Below are 18,121 nucleotides of genomic sequence, written 5' to 3' on the forward strand. Positions count from 1 at the left end.
CTGTTCACTCCCTCTGGGGCACCTGGCACTGGCCACCGTTGGCAGACAGGATCCTGGGCTAGATGGACCTTTGGTCTGACTCAGTCTGGCCGTTCTGATGTTCTTAAGTTGTATTTCTCCCACATTCCCCAGTCACAACTTCCTACTTCTTGTGCTGTTCTGCCGTATGTGAATGCTTCTCATGGGCGGACGCAGCGCCACCCACGGATGGAAGAAGGAGAACTCCAGCACACCCCGTACATGTGACCTTACCCCCTCCCACCCGACTCACAACTGAGAAGTGGGGTGGAGTTGTGCAACTGAGCAGGAGCCATTTACTCTGTAATTGCAGAGCTGTAACCCAGGGCTCATCTCCCCCCTCATCGCATGATGCCTGGTCGTCCTGTGCCCATGTCAGCAGTCTCCTGTGCAGGACTCCATGAACACCTCTTTGTAGGTCAGCGCGAAAAGCACTCAGTCCGTACCATGTGCCACTCCTCCACCATACTCAGTCTCATTCAGTCTCCGGAGAACCTTTCTCTGATTCGTCTTATTTATCCTCGGCCACGCCAAGCTTTCCTGTTCCAGCCTCGGTGGCTCCTGAGTTTTGGTATTTGCAGGGATGTCTTCCAGCCCCAGGTCGTTCTCATTAGATACACCTGAGAGCTCAGTTGCTCCGCCCTTAGTTGGTATCCAGCCAACAAGCCAACAGGCTCCTGTAGTCCAGCCGAGTGAAGCGGCATCTTCCTTTGAGTGTTTCTCACAGTAGGGAAGGAGCAGGATTCAGTCGTGATGAGTATAAAAGGGATTCTTTGTGAGGTTCCTGGACACAATCAGATACTGTCGTTCTCTCTAGCTTCCAAGCGGGGGCTCCAGGGGCTATTGAAAGGGCCGGGGCTCCAGCTGCCTCTGCCGCCCCGGTCCTTTCAATAGCCGCTGGAGCCCACCGCTTCTCCCGGGTGGCTCCGGCAGCTAATTTAAGGACCAGGGCAATAAAAGCAGGGGAGCCCCGGGCCCTTTAAATAGCCCCCGGAGCCCGGTGCTGCTGCTGCTACTCCAGTAGAGGAGGGGGGAGGGGAAGAAGGAGGGGGGGCACTTACCTTACAGGGTGGGCTGGCTCTGACTCCCCTCAGCCCCGCCCCTTCTGCCCTAGGCCCCGCCCCTTCCAGGGGCCAGAGCTGGCCCCAGCGTACCAGTAAGTCACTCAACTTACTTTCACCCCTGAGTTTATGTTTCATTGTGCGCCAGGGTCTGTGTTTAATTCCCTGGGGGAGAGGGACCACAGCCCCCCCAGGAGCTCAGAACAGTGGGGAGTGACTGGGCAAATTCACCTCCCAAGAGGTACCCCCACCTGGACAGGCTTACGTATACTGGTTCACACTGGAGTCCCTGGAGACCAAAAGACAAACAAAGGGCTTTTGGACAAATAATCTGCATTTAAACTGACTTGGGGCCTTCTTTCTGATCCAGCAACTGGACAGGACCGTCTGACCAAGGGAGGCCCCAATCCTTCCTGAGACGGATTCGAAGGACTTGACCTATTCATGGGGGCTCTTGTTCTGAGCTAACAGCTGTTATGAGCTTGTAACCATAACCCCCCCCTCCTCCCCCTATGGTGGAGTTTGAAGCACTGACTCTTCCCAGAGCCCGAGCTGAAGTTGGGGGTGATTTCTGGTCAGCTTATTGGCATGCATGGAGGTTCTTTTATTGTTTTAAAGTCTTTTCTCTCTCATGCTTTCACCTTAAGAATAAATGTGCTTGCTTAGAAAGAGCTGTGTGGTAACTTATAACTATAGGCAATTACACGGTGCATAGCCTCTGGAGGCAAAGCAGAGTAGCCTGTGTCGGCCATCTGACTTGCTCGGGCATTCACAGGATAGGCAGTGGACTGTGCCTGGAAAAACCCTGATCAGAAGGGAGAGAGACACAAGGAGGTGAAAGCTGAGGAGACGGTGCCCTTGCTGGACCACGAGTGAGGAATACAGATGTAGTTCGTGACACCTTGCACCACACAGGACACACAGGGTCCTGACTGGAACCATTAAACACTAACTCTGAATAATCCCAGGCAGGCCGTGTCTGCCTTACTCCCTGAAGCCCAACGGTCGATATCCCTAATACATGTGTGTCCTAACTGGTGGAACCTACACCCATTGTGTTACACGAGCATGTTTGGGAGTTATGGTGATTTGCTCCTGGAAAATTGGAACTTCCACCTCCAGGAGTTAAGATTCTTTTCAACCCTTTCTCTTCGTTCCCTTCTTGTCTGACGTCTGGCATTTAGGCTAAGCCCTTTGGACTTCTGATGGCAATTCCCACAGAGCGAGTTTTCTCCGTTAGTCTTTCCCATTATGGGGTGGCTCAATACTCTGACTTTGGGAGAAAGGGTCTGATTTCCTGTTAATCTCCTTGAAACAGTTTGGGAGTGATGTAATTAATCCCTGGTACTGGGTCTCTTTTTTCATGTCCTCTGTGTTGTGAATCGCAATCACTGCTTGGGTAACTAACCCAACACTTGGATTTTCTTCCCTCTCTCCAGTCCAAGCAGAACGAAGTGATGATCATCAGCAAATATGCACTCCGTGAGCACTGCTGTAGACACTCTTACTACCTGACCTTGCTTAAAGCTACTGTATGCGGCTGTTAAACACCTTTGGGATGATGACCCATGTGGTTATTTAATGATGTCACACTCACTTTGCTGTAACACGCAAGCTCCTCATGCAGCTGCAGAGAGCTTTGTAGACAAGCTGTGATGAAATAGAAACTTTCTGTAATATTTTTCTGCTTCCTATGGGTGCCTCAGTTTCCCTCTGTACTTTGCATTGTTACCCATTGCCAAAGTGTTAAATCTGCTCTTGGGGCACGGCAGGAGAGATGAAGTGTTGGGTCACTGGGGTTGAACGAATGGGTGATTAAAGGGCTGGCTGCACCCAACCCTCGTCAATGGAGAGTCCACAAAGACAATGGAAGCCCCAAGGACTGAGCCACTGACACCTATCCCCAGGAATCTCCGGCAAGCAGAACAGGAGAGCTCAGCGTGGGTCTGCAGGACTTCGACGATGGACTCTCACCTGGGACTGACACAGAGAGGCAGGGCCAGAAATGGATTCCATAGCATCTTGGCTGGCTGATTATGCTGGCTCGGCGAGCATGGACTATGTTCCAGTTGCCTAATAAACCTTGCTCTGTTTTGAAAAAGCTGCCAGGTGTCACTGCCGATACTTAGAGCCCTGCAGATCTGTGGCGATATGCTCTATATCCGTGGACCATGTTTGCGGATCGGATGTGGATACCCATTTCATATCCATGCAGGGCTCTCCCAATACTTGCCGAGGTGCATTGGTCCCCGAAGAGAGTCAAAGTCTCTGTCCGGGAGTCTCTCTCAGTTGGGCTCACTGGGCAGAGCTCACGGTGTGAAACTGGAGTGTGGGAGCCCAGAGGCTCAGTCTCGGAGGCATTGAGACCACACAGCCTCCCCTAAAGTAGAGCGAGGCCCCTTAGGGGGCTGGCACACAGAAGGGGTTCCTCTAAAGGATTATTTAAATGCTGGGGTGTAGTACAGATCCTTTGGATGCATGACCTAGGGTGAATCATATTTCTGGATACAAGCGTATTATGTGGATCAGTTCTCCTTTTGCTCAGCACAGGAATTTGCAAAAAGGAATCGTGGGGTATATTAATTACAACTTCCAAACAAGGCCACGTGAGACCGGTGAACTGGTCCAGCAAAGCTCTGAGACTCATGCTGAACACGTACCTTGTAGGCGTGGCCTTGGTGATGGGGTCCCCCCCCCTCTGGACTAAAGGTCAGGAAAAGCAGGTGTTATTCCTCGCTCTGCCATAACCTACTGTACGTCCTTGGATAAGTCACTTCACCCCTCTGGGCCTGTTTTCCCTCCCACCCTTTCTCTGTCTGGTCTCTAACAGACAGGGATTGTCTCTTATATGTGGATGTACAGCGCCTAGCACCACAGGGTCCTGATCCTACTGTATTATGAACGATCAACTCTTAAAATCAATGGGATTACTCTTGTTCTCAAAGTTAAATGTGCTTCAGTGTTTTTCTGGGTAGGGGTCCATAACAAGTGCTTCACACGTGCTCTCAGAGAGTCAAACAGCATCTTACTCTGTAAGTGTTTGTGGAGTAGGGCACAACTCCATGTGGGTAAAGATACCACAGTCCAGTCTTATTCCACTGAGATCAATCCCAAGCTCATTTACAACAGGGGGAATGTAACGCGGACTCTACGTCCAATCCTCCCCTCCCTGCCCTATGCCCACTCTTACACTCTGTTCCTGGCTAAAATGTCGGATTCATTTCCCTGTAGGAAAACTGTATACCTGTGGATGTGGAGACAGTCTTGGAATGACAGATTGGGAGGAAACGAGTGCTGCTCGCCGCCCAATGTTTCTGAATGCAGAGAAAGTCCTGAAGGATGCAAACAGAGTGAACATAAATACCCCGGCTGCTGGCATGTAAAAGATCCCCTGGTTTGCTCATAACCTTTGTGGCCAAGTATCTTGTTCTCCTCAGCAGGCCCAGTTCTTTTTAGCCTTGGAGACACAGGTTTGGGAAAGGCAGTCCGTCCAGGTGGCACACGGTCTGGCTATACCTTTCCACAGTCAGTCCCTTGGGCCTGTTTTCCTCTCCCCTCGGGGAGGGGATGCAGCCTCCCTTCCTGGAAAGGTTCAGAGTCTTGCTGCACCCAGCCTGCTGGCAGCTTCCCAGCTTGCTTCTTTCTTTTTTTTCCCTCTCTCTCTCGCTCACTCACCCCCCTCCCCTCCGAACAGGGGAGGGTTTAAAAAGGTCTCAAGCAGTTGGAGTCAGCTGAACCTCCAGCTTCAGATGTTCTCTCCACAGGTACCATTGCCGGGAGTGGCCCAGATGATACGTCTGGGGGAAGGGAGCAGAAGGAGACTCCACCGATTGCAAGGCATGAGATGCCCTTGCCTAAGGTTGGGGGTTCCACGACTGCCACTCCCAAGAGAAGGAGGCGGGTGGTGGTGGTCGGGGACTCTCTCCTCAGAGGGACTGAGTCATCTATCTGCCGCCCTGACTGGGAAAACCGAGAAGTCTGCTGCTTGCCAGGGGCTAAGATTCACGATGTGACGGAGAGACTGCCGAGACTCATCAAGCCCTCGGATCGCTATCCCTTCCTGCTTCTCCACGTGGGCACCAATGATACTGCCAAGAATGACCTTGAGCGGATCACTGCGGACTAAGTGGCTCTGGGAAGAAGGATAAAGGAGTTTGAAGCACAAGTGGTGTTCTCGTCCATCCTCCCCGGGGAAGGAAAAGGCCTGGGTAGGGACCGTCGAATCGTGGAAGTCAACGAATGGCTACGCAGGTGGTGTCGGAGAGAAGGCTTTGGATTCTTTGACCATGGGATGGTGTTCCATGAAGGAGGAGTGCTAGGCAGAGACGGGCTCCACCTAACGAAGAGAGGGAAGAGCATCTTCGCGAGCAGGCTGGCTAACCTAGTGAGGAGGGCTTTAAACTAGGTTCGCCGGGGGAGGGAGACCAAAGCTCTGAGGTAGGTGGGGAAGTGGGATACCGGGAGGAAACACAGGCAGGAACGTCTGTGAGGGGAGGGCTCCTGCCTCATACTGAGAATGAGGGGCAATCAGCAGGTTATCTCAAGTGCCTATATACAAATGCACAAAGCCTGGGAAACAAGCAGGGAGAACTGGAGGTCCTGGCAAAGTCAGGGAATTATGATGTGATTGGAATGACAGAGAATTGGTGGGATAACTCACATGACTGGAGTACTGTCATGGATGGGTATAAACTGTTCAGGAAGGACAGGCAGGGCAGAAAAGGTGGGGGAGTAGCCCTGTATGTAAGGGAGCAGTATGACTGCTCAGAGCTCCGCTATGAAACTGCAGAAAAACCTGAGTGTCTCTGGATTAAGTTTAGAAGCGTGAGCGACACGGGTGATGTCGTGGTGGGAGTCTGCTATAGACCACCGGACCAGGGGGATGAGGTGGACAAGGCTTTCTTCTGGCAGCTCGCGGAAGCTACTAGATCACACGCCCTGGTTCTCATGGGTGACTTCAGTCATCCTGATATCTGCTGGGAGAGCAATACAGCGGTGCACAGACAATCCAGGAAGTTTTTGGAAAGTGTAGGGGACAATTTCCTGGTGCAAGTGCTGGAGGAACCAACTAGGGGCAGAGCTCTTCTTGGCCTGCTGCTCACAAACCGGGAAGAATTAGTAGGGGAAGCAAAAGCGGATGGGAACCTGGGAGGCAGTGACCATGAGATGGTCGAGTTCAGGATCCTAACACAAGGAAGAAAGGAGAGCAGCAGAATACAGACCCTGGATTTCAGAAAACCAGATTTTGACTCCCTCCGGGAACTGATGGGCAGGATCCCTGGGAGAATAACATGAAGGGGAAAGGAGTCCAGGAGAGCTGGCTGCATTTTAAAGAATACTTAGTTTGGTTACAGGGACAAACCATCCCGATGTGTAGAAAGAATAGTAAATATGGCAGGCGACCAGCTTGGCTTAACAGTGAAATCCTTGCTGATCTTAAACACAAAAAAGAGGCTTACAAGAAGTGGAAGACTGGACAAATGACCAGGGATGAGTATAAAAATATTGCTCGGGCATGTAGGAATGAAATCAGGAAGGCTAAATCACACCTAGAGTTGCAGCTAGCGAGAGATGTTAAGAGTAACAAGAAGGGTTTCTTCAAGTATGTTGGCAATAAGAAGAAAGCCAAGGAAAGCGTGGGCCCCTTACTGAATGAGGGAGGCAACCTAGTGACAGAGGATGTGGAAAAAGCTAATGTACTCAATGCTTTTTTTCCCTCTGTTTTCACGAACAAGGTCAGCTCCCAGACTGCTGCACTGGGCAGCACAGCATGGGGAGGAGGTGGCCAGCCCTCTGTGGAGAAAGAAGTGGTTCGGGACTATTTAGAAAAACTGGACGTGCACAAGTCCCTGGGGCCGGAAGCGTTGCATCTCAGGGTGCTAAAGGAGTTGGCGGATGTGATTGCAGAGCCATTGGCCATTATCTTTGAAAACTCATGGCGATCCGGGGAAGTCCCGGATGACTGGAAAAAGGCTACTGTAGTGCCAATCTTTAAAAAAGGGAAGAAGGAGGATCCTGGGAACTACAGGCCAGTCAGCCTCACCTCAGTCCCCAGAAAAATCATGGAGCAGGTCCTCAAGGAATCAATTCTGAAGCACTTAGAGGAGAGGAAAGTGATCAGGAACAGTCAGCATGGATTCACCAAGGGCAAGTCATGCCTGACTAATCTAATTGCCTTCTATGACGACATAACTGGCTCTGTGGATGAAGGGAAAGCAGTGGATAGCACCTTGGATAGTTCTTTTTGCAATTTCTGAGAACTGGGGTAAATGCGTGACAGGAAATGTGTGGATTTGCTTCTGAGTTAATGGCTGATGGGTTTCAACCAATTGGGTCGGTGGCCAAAGAAGCATCTGTGGTTTTGCGGCCTTTTCCTCATAGTGCCGCAGTGAAGGGGGAGGGCACTTGATTGCACACGAGCAGGCCTGGTAGCCATAATTCACCGCCAGAGAGGCACCACTGGGAGTTGTACTGCAAACGGGACCCTGGTGTTTTCACCACCCTCCACGTCACCCTGCTGGAGCGAGAGACGACACGATGGTGAAAACCCCTGATCCCTGCTGCCACTGGCATTTTCCCATCGTTACCACCATGTGGCGTACAGGGGCCCTAAATGTGTGTGGCCACGCTATTCTCCTCCTGGCACCCCCAGCTTGCAGGGTGCAGGGCTCGGGCCAGGGTGACACCGGCCCACAGAGCACAGTCCTGTGGAGATTCTGAGCTGTGTTACAGCCCGTAGGCAGGCCAGGTGAGGGGATCCCAAAGGGGCCCATTTCCTACCGCAGACACAGCTTCGGCCAGCACGAAATCAGGGGGGCTGAGAGCCATCGAATGCCCTGTAAACCCTGTATAGGATTGAAACCACTTCAAGCCAGGGGGTGTGGCAGCCCCCCAAGCACCCCTATTCCCAGCACCTGTGGGAACCCTAGAGCTGGCCCTGATCAGAGCCTGCCCCCCAGGCCCTCTAGTGCCATGGTCCCGATGAGGGAAATAAAATAACCATCACATTAAGGATAGGCCTTGCACTCACCGCCCTGGGGTCTGTGCGGGAATCACACCGTGCACCGCACTCGGGGCGGAGGGTGCGGGGGTTGCTCTCAGCGCCCTGGGGTGGGTCTGTGCGGGAATCGCACCGTGTCCCGCACTCGGGGCGGGGGGAGGGTCCGGGGGTTGCTCTCAGCGTCCTGGGGAGGGTCTGTGCGGGAATCGCACCGTGTTCCGCACTCGGGGCGGGGGGGGGCGGGGGTTGCTCTCAGCGCCCTGGGGTGGGTCTGTGCGGGAATCGCACCGTGTCCCGCACTCGGGGCGGGGGGGAGGGTGCGGGGGTTGCTCTCAGCGCCCTGGGGAGGGTCTGTGCGGGAATCGCACCGTGCCCTGCACTCGGGGCGGGAGGGGACCGGGGGTTGCACTCAGCACCCTGGGGTCTTTGCGGTTTAGAAGGGAGCATGCAAGCAACAATCATGAATGTGGCTTCCCAAGAGACTCCTAGTGCCCCAGAGGAGGCAAGGAGGCCCTGGCCTCCCTCCACATGTGGAGTCCAAAATGACATAGGCCTTCTTTGCTGCAGCATCAAGGCTCAAGCTCTATTCATCTTACATACTTTTATGGCCCCCATTATTGGAGCATCTGAGCACTGCACACTCTTTAGCTGGCCATTTTCTAAAGTGGTAGATTTTTATCCTTCCTCCCAGTGAAATCTCATATCCTTGTGCTGCCCTGCTCCCTCCTCCAATTCCTTGCCGTTGCACATGGTCACTCGTTCTCAGCTAGCTCCCCTCTCGTTCTCAAAGTCATTTCTCCCATGTCGGTAAAAAACCAGCCCTTGGGAACGGCTTTTCCTCTGGCTACGGTAACGACTTGCTGTGTCATTTTATTTTATGAGTCCCACTGCTGACAAACGGGTACCCGTGCGACCCCCACGGAGCCTGCAAGCCCCAGACAAGCGACCAGGAAGCCAACAAGCCCTGATATGATGATCTAGGGGCCATTAAGCCCTGTTCCTTCCAGCACAGTTAAAGGTGTACAATCTCTAATGAGCCTCGGGTTTTTAATTAGGGAGACTGTAGCTAAGTCAGCTATTTTCCCTTAACCTTTGTATGTCCCTGTCTACCCTTGTGGCTGGTTGTATTTGTGTTGTTGCCTTCTGGGCAGCTTGCCCACGGGGCCTCATGTGAATCGAGTGCCTACAGGACATGCATACAGAGCTACACCTACAGCAACCTCCTCTGGGACATCCTGGCCTAGGGCAGCGAGCTGGAAGGCTAGCCAGACCAGTTACCCCTGCAGAGCTGGGGAGCTTATCTAGACTGTAAAGCATTGCGGCCTGGTTACAGGAAGACAGCCACGGTCCCAGCCTGGGGGGACAGAGGAAGCTGCTGCAGCTACTACCCATGTTATGTAGACACAAGAGATGTTCTGAGCCAGCCCTGTCACTAGCTGGTTATAAATGCATTTGGAAGTGGCAGTGTAGACAGGCCCCAAGTTGATGCAATATATGGGTTAAGAAATCAGGATGAAGGTATGTTACGGCAGTTTAGACTTCACTCCTCCCCTCCATAAACTCTCTGCATTGGACTCACATCTGAATTTGGCACAATGGATTGAGGGTCAGCAGCTTGCAGCACTAGGCCCTGGGTTCTAGACACAGTGATTCCCGGGCTGCTTCCCCTTGCTACCAAGAGGCAAAAACAACGCTGAGCCACCACTAAAGAAATATTGTGTTTGAAAACTTCTCCTTTTGCCTGAAGCTCTGCTGGCAAAAGCAAAGCCAAGCCAGTGCTGCGGCTCGTGTCTGAAGCTTTAGTCTCCGGGCTCTTGTTGATGCTCCCATGAGATGTGCTGCTAACACCCTGTGCAAGAACTAAACTCGGAAGAGGGGATTAGTCGTGCAAGCGGGAAATCACTGAATGGAATGAACAGGCTGAGTCAATCGGGCATTACATGTCTCCAGTCCTGGCCTTTATTTTCATTCAACCCCAAATCGACATTTCCGTGAAAGGTACAAAACAGTCATTGCGACATTACAAACAAAATTAGTTTTGCCTTTCGTACAGAATCTTTACAGGAGACCAGAAAATCGCCATTTTAGGAACAGCAGCTGCATTTCCTGGATGCTGGAGCTTTGCAGACACAGCTCTTGGCACAATTCTTGCATCCGGCTGGGCAACAGGAGCAACAACCTGAAAAGATAAAAATCAAGACACGATTATTGGAGATGCCAGACAACAAAAAATAAAAACAACCCTCCCCCGTCAGAACTGAAGGAAGTTCAACATGGATGAGACAAGGAGCAAAACCATGCCGTGAACTGTACTTTATAAAATATTACAACATCTCAGTTGTACTGTTAATACATATTCCTCACAGAGGCCACATAAAAGTCAAGACTGGACAGTCCTGAGTCCTTTCCCACCTTAATATAGGTCAGAATCCTTCATCTGACCCAAGGGTTTTCTTAAGAACACTCAGCGTAGGAAAAAGAAACAACTGGCTGGCGTTGGAAAGAACAGAAGAAGTTTTTAGGAATTATTCTTAGGGAAAGGACACCGATTCCACCTTTCAGGCCCACACTTGGAAAGTAAGGATACAGTTTAACAACAGAGGCCCTGCTTCAGCAAAGCACCTGCTTATTGTCCAGCACAGGCTTAAATCCATCCCCAGTCAGCAAAGCACTTGCGGCCTGATCCCAAGATCCCCCCGAAAGGAGAGGCAAGACTCACCTTCCCTTTGACGGGCTTTGCAGCAGGCCCACAAAGCACAGCCCTAACTCCCCCAGACCACAACTTGAGCAGACGCTTAATGGTTCTGCTACATCGGGGCCAGAAATTCCAGCTTCTGGTCTCCAGTCTCCAGGCTGCTGCAGGGAGCCAGTGACAAACCCTCCTTCGTCGCAGGCTCAGCCAGGCGGGCAACTCGCTTGTGGAGGAAACATTTTGTGGGGGGGGGGGGATACTCACTCTTTTTGCAAGAGGTGCACCTGCAATTTGTGCATTGGCAGGAGTCAGCGCAGGAACACGAGCCACCTGGTGGGCAAAGGGGGGGGGATGAGCATCACGGCTGGACTAAAACCGAGAGGACGATCAGCGGCGAGGGGAGAACTTTGTCCCCAGCATGGCAAAAGAAGCCAGGGCCATCTGAGCCGGGGAGCTCGGTTTGCAGGCTCCCGCCGCAGAGATTTCACAGGGCCGGAGCCGTCCCGGGCGCAGGGATCGTTCCCCTTCCCCGGCAAGGGGGGGGCTGTTTCCCAGCGAGGGGGGAGCAGCCCCCGAAGGCCCCGCAGCAGCTCGGAGCAGGGTCCGGGCGGCTCCGCCGCGGGAGGAGTCACTCACCGGCAGCGCAAGGGCAGTCCTGGGGATCCATCGCTCTCCGGGTCGCTGCGGTCGCTGCTCAGCCAGGCGGAGGGGAGGAGACGAGGCTTGGAGCGGAGCTGCCCGACGCCTCCCATTTATCCCGGCGGAGGCGGGGGAGCGAGCGCAAAACCCCCGCCCCGCCGCCCTGCACACGGGCCCCGAAGCAGCGAGCAGAGCCGGGGGCTGCGGGCGGCTCCTATCGCCGCCCAGAGCCGCGCTGCGTGACTGCACAAGGCCCGGGGCGCCCCGCACAGCGCCGCGCGCAGAGCCCCCCGGAGCGCATTGCGTGGGGCGAGCCCCGCACACAGCAGGGCGCCGTGTGCAAACGTCTCCCCCCCGTCCCCCCCCCACCCACACACACACTCACTGCGTTGCCTGGTGCTGTCCCCGCACAGACCCGGGCGCGGAGTGCAAACGCCCGAGTCCCGAGTGCAATACACAGCCCCGGGCGCCGAGTGCAGCCCGCTCTCCCCGAGCGCATTGCAGGGCGCTGTCCCCTGCCGGGCCCCGGCGCGGAGCGCAAAAGCCGCCGCAGTGCGGGACACGGTGCGTTTCCCGCACAGACCCACCCCAGGGCGCTGAGAGCAACCCCCGGCCCCCTCCGTCCCGAGTGCGGGACAGGGTGCGTTTCCCGCACAGACCCACCCCAGGGCGCTGAGAGCAACCCCCGGAACCCCCCCGCCCCGAGTGCGGGACACGGTGCGATTCCCGCACAGACCCACCCCAGGGCGCTGAGAGCAACCCCCGGCCCCCTCCGTCCCGAGTGCGGGACACGGTGCGTTTCCTGCACAGACCCACCCCAGGGCGCTGAGAGCAACCCCCGGACCCTCCCCCCGCCCCGAGTGCTGGACACAGTGCGTTTCCTGCACAGACCCACCCCAGGGCGCTGAGAGCAACCCCCGGTCCCCTCCGTCCCGAGTGCGGGACACGGTGCGATTCCCGCACAGACCCACCCCAGGGCGCTGAGAGGAACCCCTCGACCCCCCCCCCGCTCCGAGTGCGGGGCACGGTGCGATTCCCGCACAGACCCCAGAGCGGTGAGTGCAACGCGTATCCTTAATGTGATGGTTATTTTATTTCCCTCATCGGGACCATGGCACTAGAGGGCCTGGGGGGCAGGCTCTGATCAGGGCCAGCTCTAGGGTTCCCACAGGTGCTGGGAATAGGGGTGCTTGGGGGGCTGCCACACCCCCTGGCTTGAAGTGGTTTCAATCCTATACAGGGTTTATAGGGCATTCGATGGCTCTCAGCCCCCCTGATTTCGTGCTGGCCGAAGCTGTGTCTGCGGTAGGAAATGGGCCCCTTTGGGATCCCCTCACCTGGCCTGCCTACGGGCTGTAACACAGCCCAGAATCTCCACAGGACTGTGCTCTGTGGGCCGGTGTCACCCTGGCCCGAGCCCTGCACCCTGCAAGCTGGGGGTGCCAGGAGGAGAATAGCGTGGCCACACACATTTAGGGCCCCTGTACGCCACATGGTGGTAACGATGGGAAAATGCCAGTGGCAGCAGGGATCAGGGGTTTTCACCATCGTGTCGTCTCTCGCTCCAGCAGGGTGACGTGGAGGGTGGTGAAAACACCAGGGTCCCGTTTGCAGTACAACTCCCAGTGGTGCCTCTCTGGCGGTGAATTATGGCTACCAGGCCTGCTCGTGTGCAATCAAGTGCCCTCCCCCTTCACTGTGGCACTATGAGGAAAAGGCCGCAAAACCACAGATGCTTCTTTGGCCACCGACCCAATTGGTTGAAACCCATCAGCCATTAACTCAGAAGCAAATCCACACATTTCCTGTCACGCATTTACCCCAGTTCTCAGAAATTGCAAAAAGAACTATCCAAGGTGCTATCCACTGCTTTCCCTTCATCCACAGAGCCAGTTATCTTGTCATAGAAGGCAATTAGATTAGTCAGGCATGACTTGCCCTTGGTGAATCCATGCTGACTGTTCCTGATCACTTTCCTCTCCTCTAAGTGCTTTAGAATTGATTCCTTGAGGACCTGCTCCATGATTTTTCTGGGGACTGAGGTGAGGCTGACTGGCCTGTAGTTCCCAGGATCCTCCTTCTTCCCTTTTTTAAAGATTGGCACTACAGTAGCCTTTTTCCAGTCATCCGGGACTTCCCCGGATCGCCATGAGTTTTCAAAGATAATGGCCAATGGCTCTGCAATCACATCCGCCAACTCCTTTAGCACCCTGAGATGCAACGCTTCCGGCCCCAGGGACTTGTGCACGTCCAGTTTTTCTAAATAGTCCCGAACCACTTCTTTCTCCACAGAGGGCTGGTCACCTCCTCCCCATGCTGTGCTGCCCAGTGCAGCAGTCTGGGAGCTGACCTTGTTCGTGAAAACAGAGGGAAAAAAAGCATTGAGTACATTAGCTTTTTCCACATCCTCTGTCACTAGGTTGCCTCCCTCATTCAGTAAGGGGCCCACACTTTCCTTGACTTTCTTCTTGTTGCCAACATACTTGAAGAAACCCTTCTTGTTACTCTTAACATCTCTCACTAGCTGCAACTCTAGGTGTGATTTAGCCTTCCTGATTTCATTCCTACATGCCCGAGCAATATTTTTATACTCATCCCTGGTCATTTGTCCAGTCTTCCACTTCTTGTAAGCCTCTTTTTTGTGTTTAAGATCAGCAAGGATTTCACTGTTAAGCCAAGCTGGTCGCCTGCCATAGTTACTATTCTTTCTACACATCGGGATGGTTTGTCCCTGTAACCAAAGTAAGAATTCTTTAAAATGCAGCCAGCTCTCCTGGACTCCTTTCCCCTTCATGTTATTCTCCCAGGGGATCCTGCCCATCAGTTCCCGGAGGGAGTCAAAATCTGGTTTTCTGAAGTCCAGGGTCTGTATTCTGCTGCTCTCCTTTCTTCCTTGTGTTAGGATCCTGAACTCGACCATCTCATGGTCACTGCCTCCCAGGTTCCCATCCACTTTAGCTTCCCCTACTAATTCTTCCCGGTTTGTGAGCAGCAGGTCAAGAAGAGCTCTGCCCCTAGTTGGTTCCTCCAGCACTTGCACCAGGAAATTGTCCCCTACACTTTCCAAAAACTTCCTGGATTGTCTGTGCACCGCTGTATTGCTCTCCCAGCAGATATCAGGATGACTGAAGTCACCCATGAGAACCAGGGCGTGCGATCTAGTAGCTTCCGCAAGCTGCCGGAAGAAAGCCTTGTCCACCTCATCCCCCTGGTCCGGTGGTCTATAGCAGACTCCCACCACGACATCACCCGTGTCGCTCACGCTTCTAAACTTAATCCAGAGACACTCAGGTTTTTCTGCAGTTTCATAGCGGAGCTCTGAGCAGTCATACTGCTCCCTTACATACAGGGCTACTCCCCCACCTTTTCTGCCCTGCCTGTCCTTCCTGAACAGTTTATACCCATCCATGACAGTACTTCAGTCATGTGAGTTATCCCACCAATTCTCTGTCATTCCAATCACATCATAATTCCCTGACTTTGCCAGGACCTGCAGTTCTCCCTGCTTGATTCCCAGACTTTGTGCATTTGTATATAGGCACTTGAGATAACCTGCTGATCGCCCCTGTCAAGGTTCCTCCCCCACTCTGAACTCTAGGGTACAGATGTGGGGACCTGCATGAAAAACCCCCTAAGCTTATCTTTACCAGCTTAGGTCAAAACTTCCCCAAGGTACAAAATATTCCACCCGTTGTCCTTGGACTGGCCGCTACCACCACCAAACTAATACTGGTTACTGGGGAAGAGCTGTTTGGACACATCTTTCCCCCCAAAATACTTCCCAAAACCCTGCACCCCACTTCCTGGACAAGGTTTGGTAAAAAGCCTCACCAATTTGCCTAGGTGACTACAGACCCAGACCCTTGGATCTTAAGAACAATGAACAATCCTCCCAACACTTACACCCCCCCTTTCCTGGGAACTGTTGGATAAAAAGCCTCACCAATTTGCATAGGTGACCACAGACCCAAACCCTTGGATCTGAGAACAATGAAAAAGCATTCAGTTTTTTACAAGAAGACTTTTAATAAAAAATAGAAGTAAATAGAAATAAAGAAATCCCCCCTGTAAAATCAGGATGGTAGATATCTTACAGAGTAATTAGATTCAAAAACATAGAGAACCCCTCTAAGCAAAACCTTAAGTTACAAAAAAGATACACAGACCGAAATAGTTATTCTATTCAGCACAATTCTTTTCTCAGCCATTTAAAGAAATCATAATCTAACACATACCTAGCTAGATTACTTACTAAAAGTTCTAAGGCTCCATTCCTGGTCTATCCCTGGCAGAAACCAGCATACAGACAGACACAGACCCTTTGTTTCTCTCCCTCCTCCCAGCTTTTGAAAGTATCTTGTCTCCTCATTGGTCATTTTGGTCAGGTGCCAGCGAGGTTACCTTTAGCTTCTTAACCCTTTACAGGTGAGAGGAGCTTTCCCCTGGCTAGGAGGGATTTCAAAGGGGTTTACCCTTCCCTTTATATTTATGACACGCCCCCCAAATCTCAGCTAGGGTGAAACACTGGCTGGGATTTCTTCCTGGAGCTCTAGGAAAAACAGAGTTAATAAGACACATGCATCTCTAAATATACTACCAAGTACATAAAGACTAACAATATTTTCCACATCTCAAGGACGATTTTAACCAGTTGATTCTGGGAAACTTTCACAGGAGAGTGCATCAGCCACTTTGTTAGAAGCTCCTGAGATGTGTTGGATGTCGAAATCAAAATCTTGGAGAGCTAAACTCCACCGAAGAAGTTTTTTGTTAGTTTCCTTGACGGTGTGAAGCCACTTCAGTGCAGCATGGTCGGTTTGCAGGTGGAAACGCCGTCCCCAAACATATGGGCGTAGCTTTTCCAGAGCGTAGACAATGGCGTAACATTCTTTTTCAGTGACTGACCAGTTGCTTTCCCTCTCAGACAGTTTTTTGCTGAGAAACACTACAGGGTGCAATTCTTGATCAGGTCCTTTCTGCATTAAAACTGCTCCCACACCACGCTCGGACGCATCTGTGGTTACTAGGAACGGTTTGTCAAAGTCTGGGGCCCTTAGTACAGGGTCAGACATGAGTGTTGCGGTTCAGTGATGAGACAGAACACAGCTTTATGCAAGCAAACAGGCTGGTCAGCGGAGATGGGCTGTTTTGCCCCCCCTGCCTTCCACCTTCTCCTTTTATTATATTTCTCCCCCTAAGCATTACACACTGCTACACAAAGGAATGTATGACGTTGATTCATATGCTTAGTTACCATCCTCTATCTACTACAATCCTGGTTCTTAGGCCTTGAGCCCAGGCTAAAGAAACCTCCCACAGTTGCTGTCCAAACAATCAAGTTCTCAGGGTTCATATCTAGCCCTTGTCCTTGGATAGAGCAATGTGTGCATTGCTTCTAGAAAACAGTCAGGGTGTGCCCCGCCTGCTTCCAGGTGGAATAGCTAGACATTAACCCTTCACATGAGTGTCGCTTTAAGCTTGTTAAAGGCCTTCTGACACTTTCCGGTCCACTGAACAGCATTTGGCTGTTTCTTTTTGGTTAGGTCTGTCAGTGGGGCAGCGATTTGGCTGTAGTGCGGTACAAATCGTCTGTAATAACCGGCCAAGCCTAAGAAGGATTGAACCTGTTTCTTTGACTTTGGGACAGGCCACTCTTGAATAGCATCCACTTTGGCCTGTAGGGGGCTGATAGTTCCTTGACCCACCTGGTGTTCAAGGTAAGTCACTCTGTTTAGGCCTATTTGACACTTCTTAGCCTTAACAGTTAGTCCTGCCTCCCTTATGCGCTCAAGGACTTTTTGTAGATGTTCCAGGTGGTCTGCCCAGGAATCCGAAAATATGGCCACGTCGTCAAGGTAGGCGACTGCATATTCTCCTAATCCCGCTAGGAGACCATCTACAAGTCTTTGGAAAGTGGCGGGTGCATTTCGCAGCCCGAAAGGGAGTACATTAAATTCATACAGCCCGAGATGCGTGATGAAGGCTGACCTTTCCTTGGCAGATTCATCTAGCGGTACCTGCCAGTACCCCTTGGTTAAGTCCAAGGTAGAGATGAACTGGGCCCGTCCCAGTTTCTCTAATAGTTCATCTGTGCGTGGCATTGGATAGTTGTCTGGGCGAGTTACAGCATTTAGCTCACGGTAGTCCACGCAAAAACGTATTTCCCCATCTGGTTTGGGAACTAGAACCACTGGAGATGCCCATGCACTTTCAGAGGGGCGGATTACACCCATCTGTAACATATCCTGGATCTCCCGTTCTATAGCAGTTTTAGCTTGAGGAGACACCCGGTAAGGGTGGACCCTAATTGGGTGAGCATTACCTGTGTCAATGGAGTGGTATGCCCGTTCAGTCAGTCCTGGGGTGGCTGAGAACGTTGGCGCGTAGCTAGTGCACAGCTCCTGGATCTGCTGTCGCTGCATACGCCCAAGGGTCATGGAGAGGTTCACCTCTTCCACACCACCAGCACATTTCCCTTCGTAATAGACACCTTCAGGCCACTCAGCGTCGTCTCCTCCCTGGGCTGTAAACTGACAAACCTTTAATTCTCTGGAATAAAAGGGCTTTAGAGAATTAATATGGTACACCTTAGGCTTTCGGTTGGAGGTGGGGAATGCTATGAGATAATTAACAGCTCCCAGGCGCTCCTGGACCATGAATGGCCCTTCCCACGATGCTTCCATTTTATGGGCCTGGAGCGCCTTTAAGACC

At 52.5% G+C, this 18,121-nt stretch overlaps 1 protein-coding gene across 1 annotated transcript; it reads right to left on the bottom strand.

Annotated features, from left to right (window-relative positions):
- Positions 1-10,011: 10,011 nt before the first annotated feature.
- On the bottom strand, positions 10,012-11,737 carry LOC140905825 (metallothionein). The gene is made up of 3 exons (XM_073329321.2): positions 11,408-11,737; positions 11,036-11,101; positions 10,012-10,258 (listed from the first exon to the last, which is right to left on the bottom strand). Exons 1-3 carry the CDS (start codon positions 11,436-11,438, stop codon positions 10,164-10,166), a joined length of 192 nt encoding a protein of 63 aa, XP_073185422.1. The 5' UTR covers positions 11,439-11,737; the 3' UTR covers positions 10,012-10,163.
- Positions 11,738-18,121: the final 6,384 nt, after the last annotated feature.

This window comes from Lepidochelys kempii, chromosome 2, assembly GCF_965140285.1.
Source record: "Lepidochelys kempii isolate rLepKem1 chromosome 2, rLepKem1.hap1, whole genome shotgun sequence".
Classification (NCBI taxonomy): Eukaryota; Metazoa; Chordata; order Testudines; family Cheloniidae; genus Lepidochelys; species Lepidochelys kempii.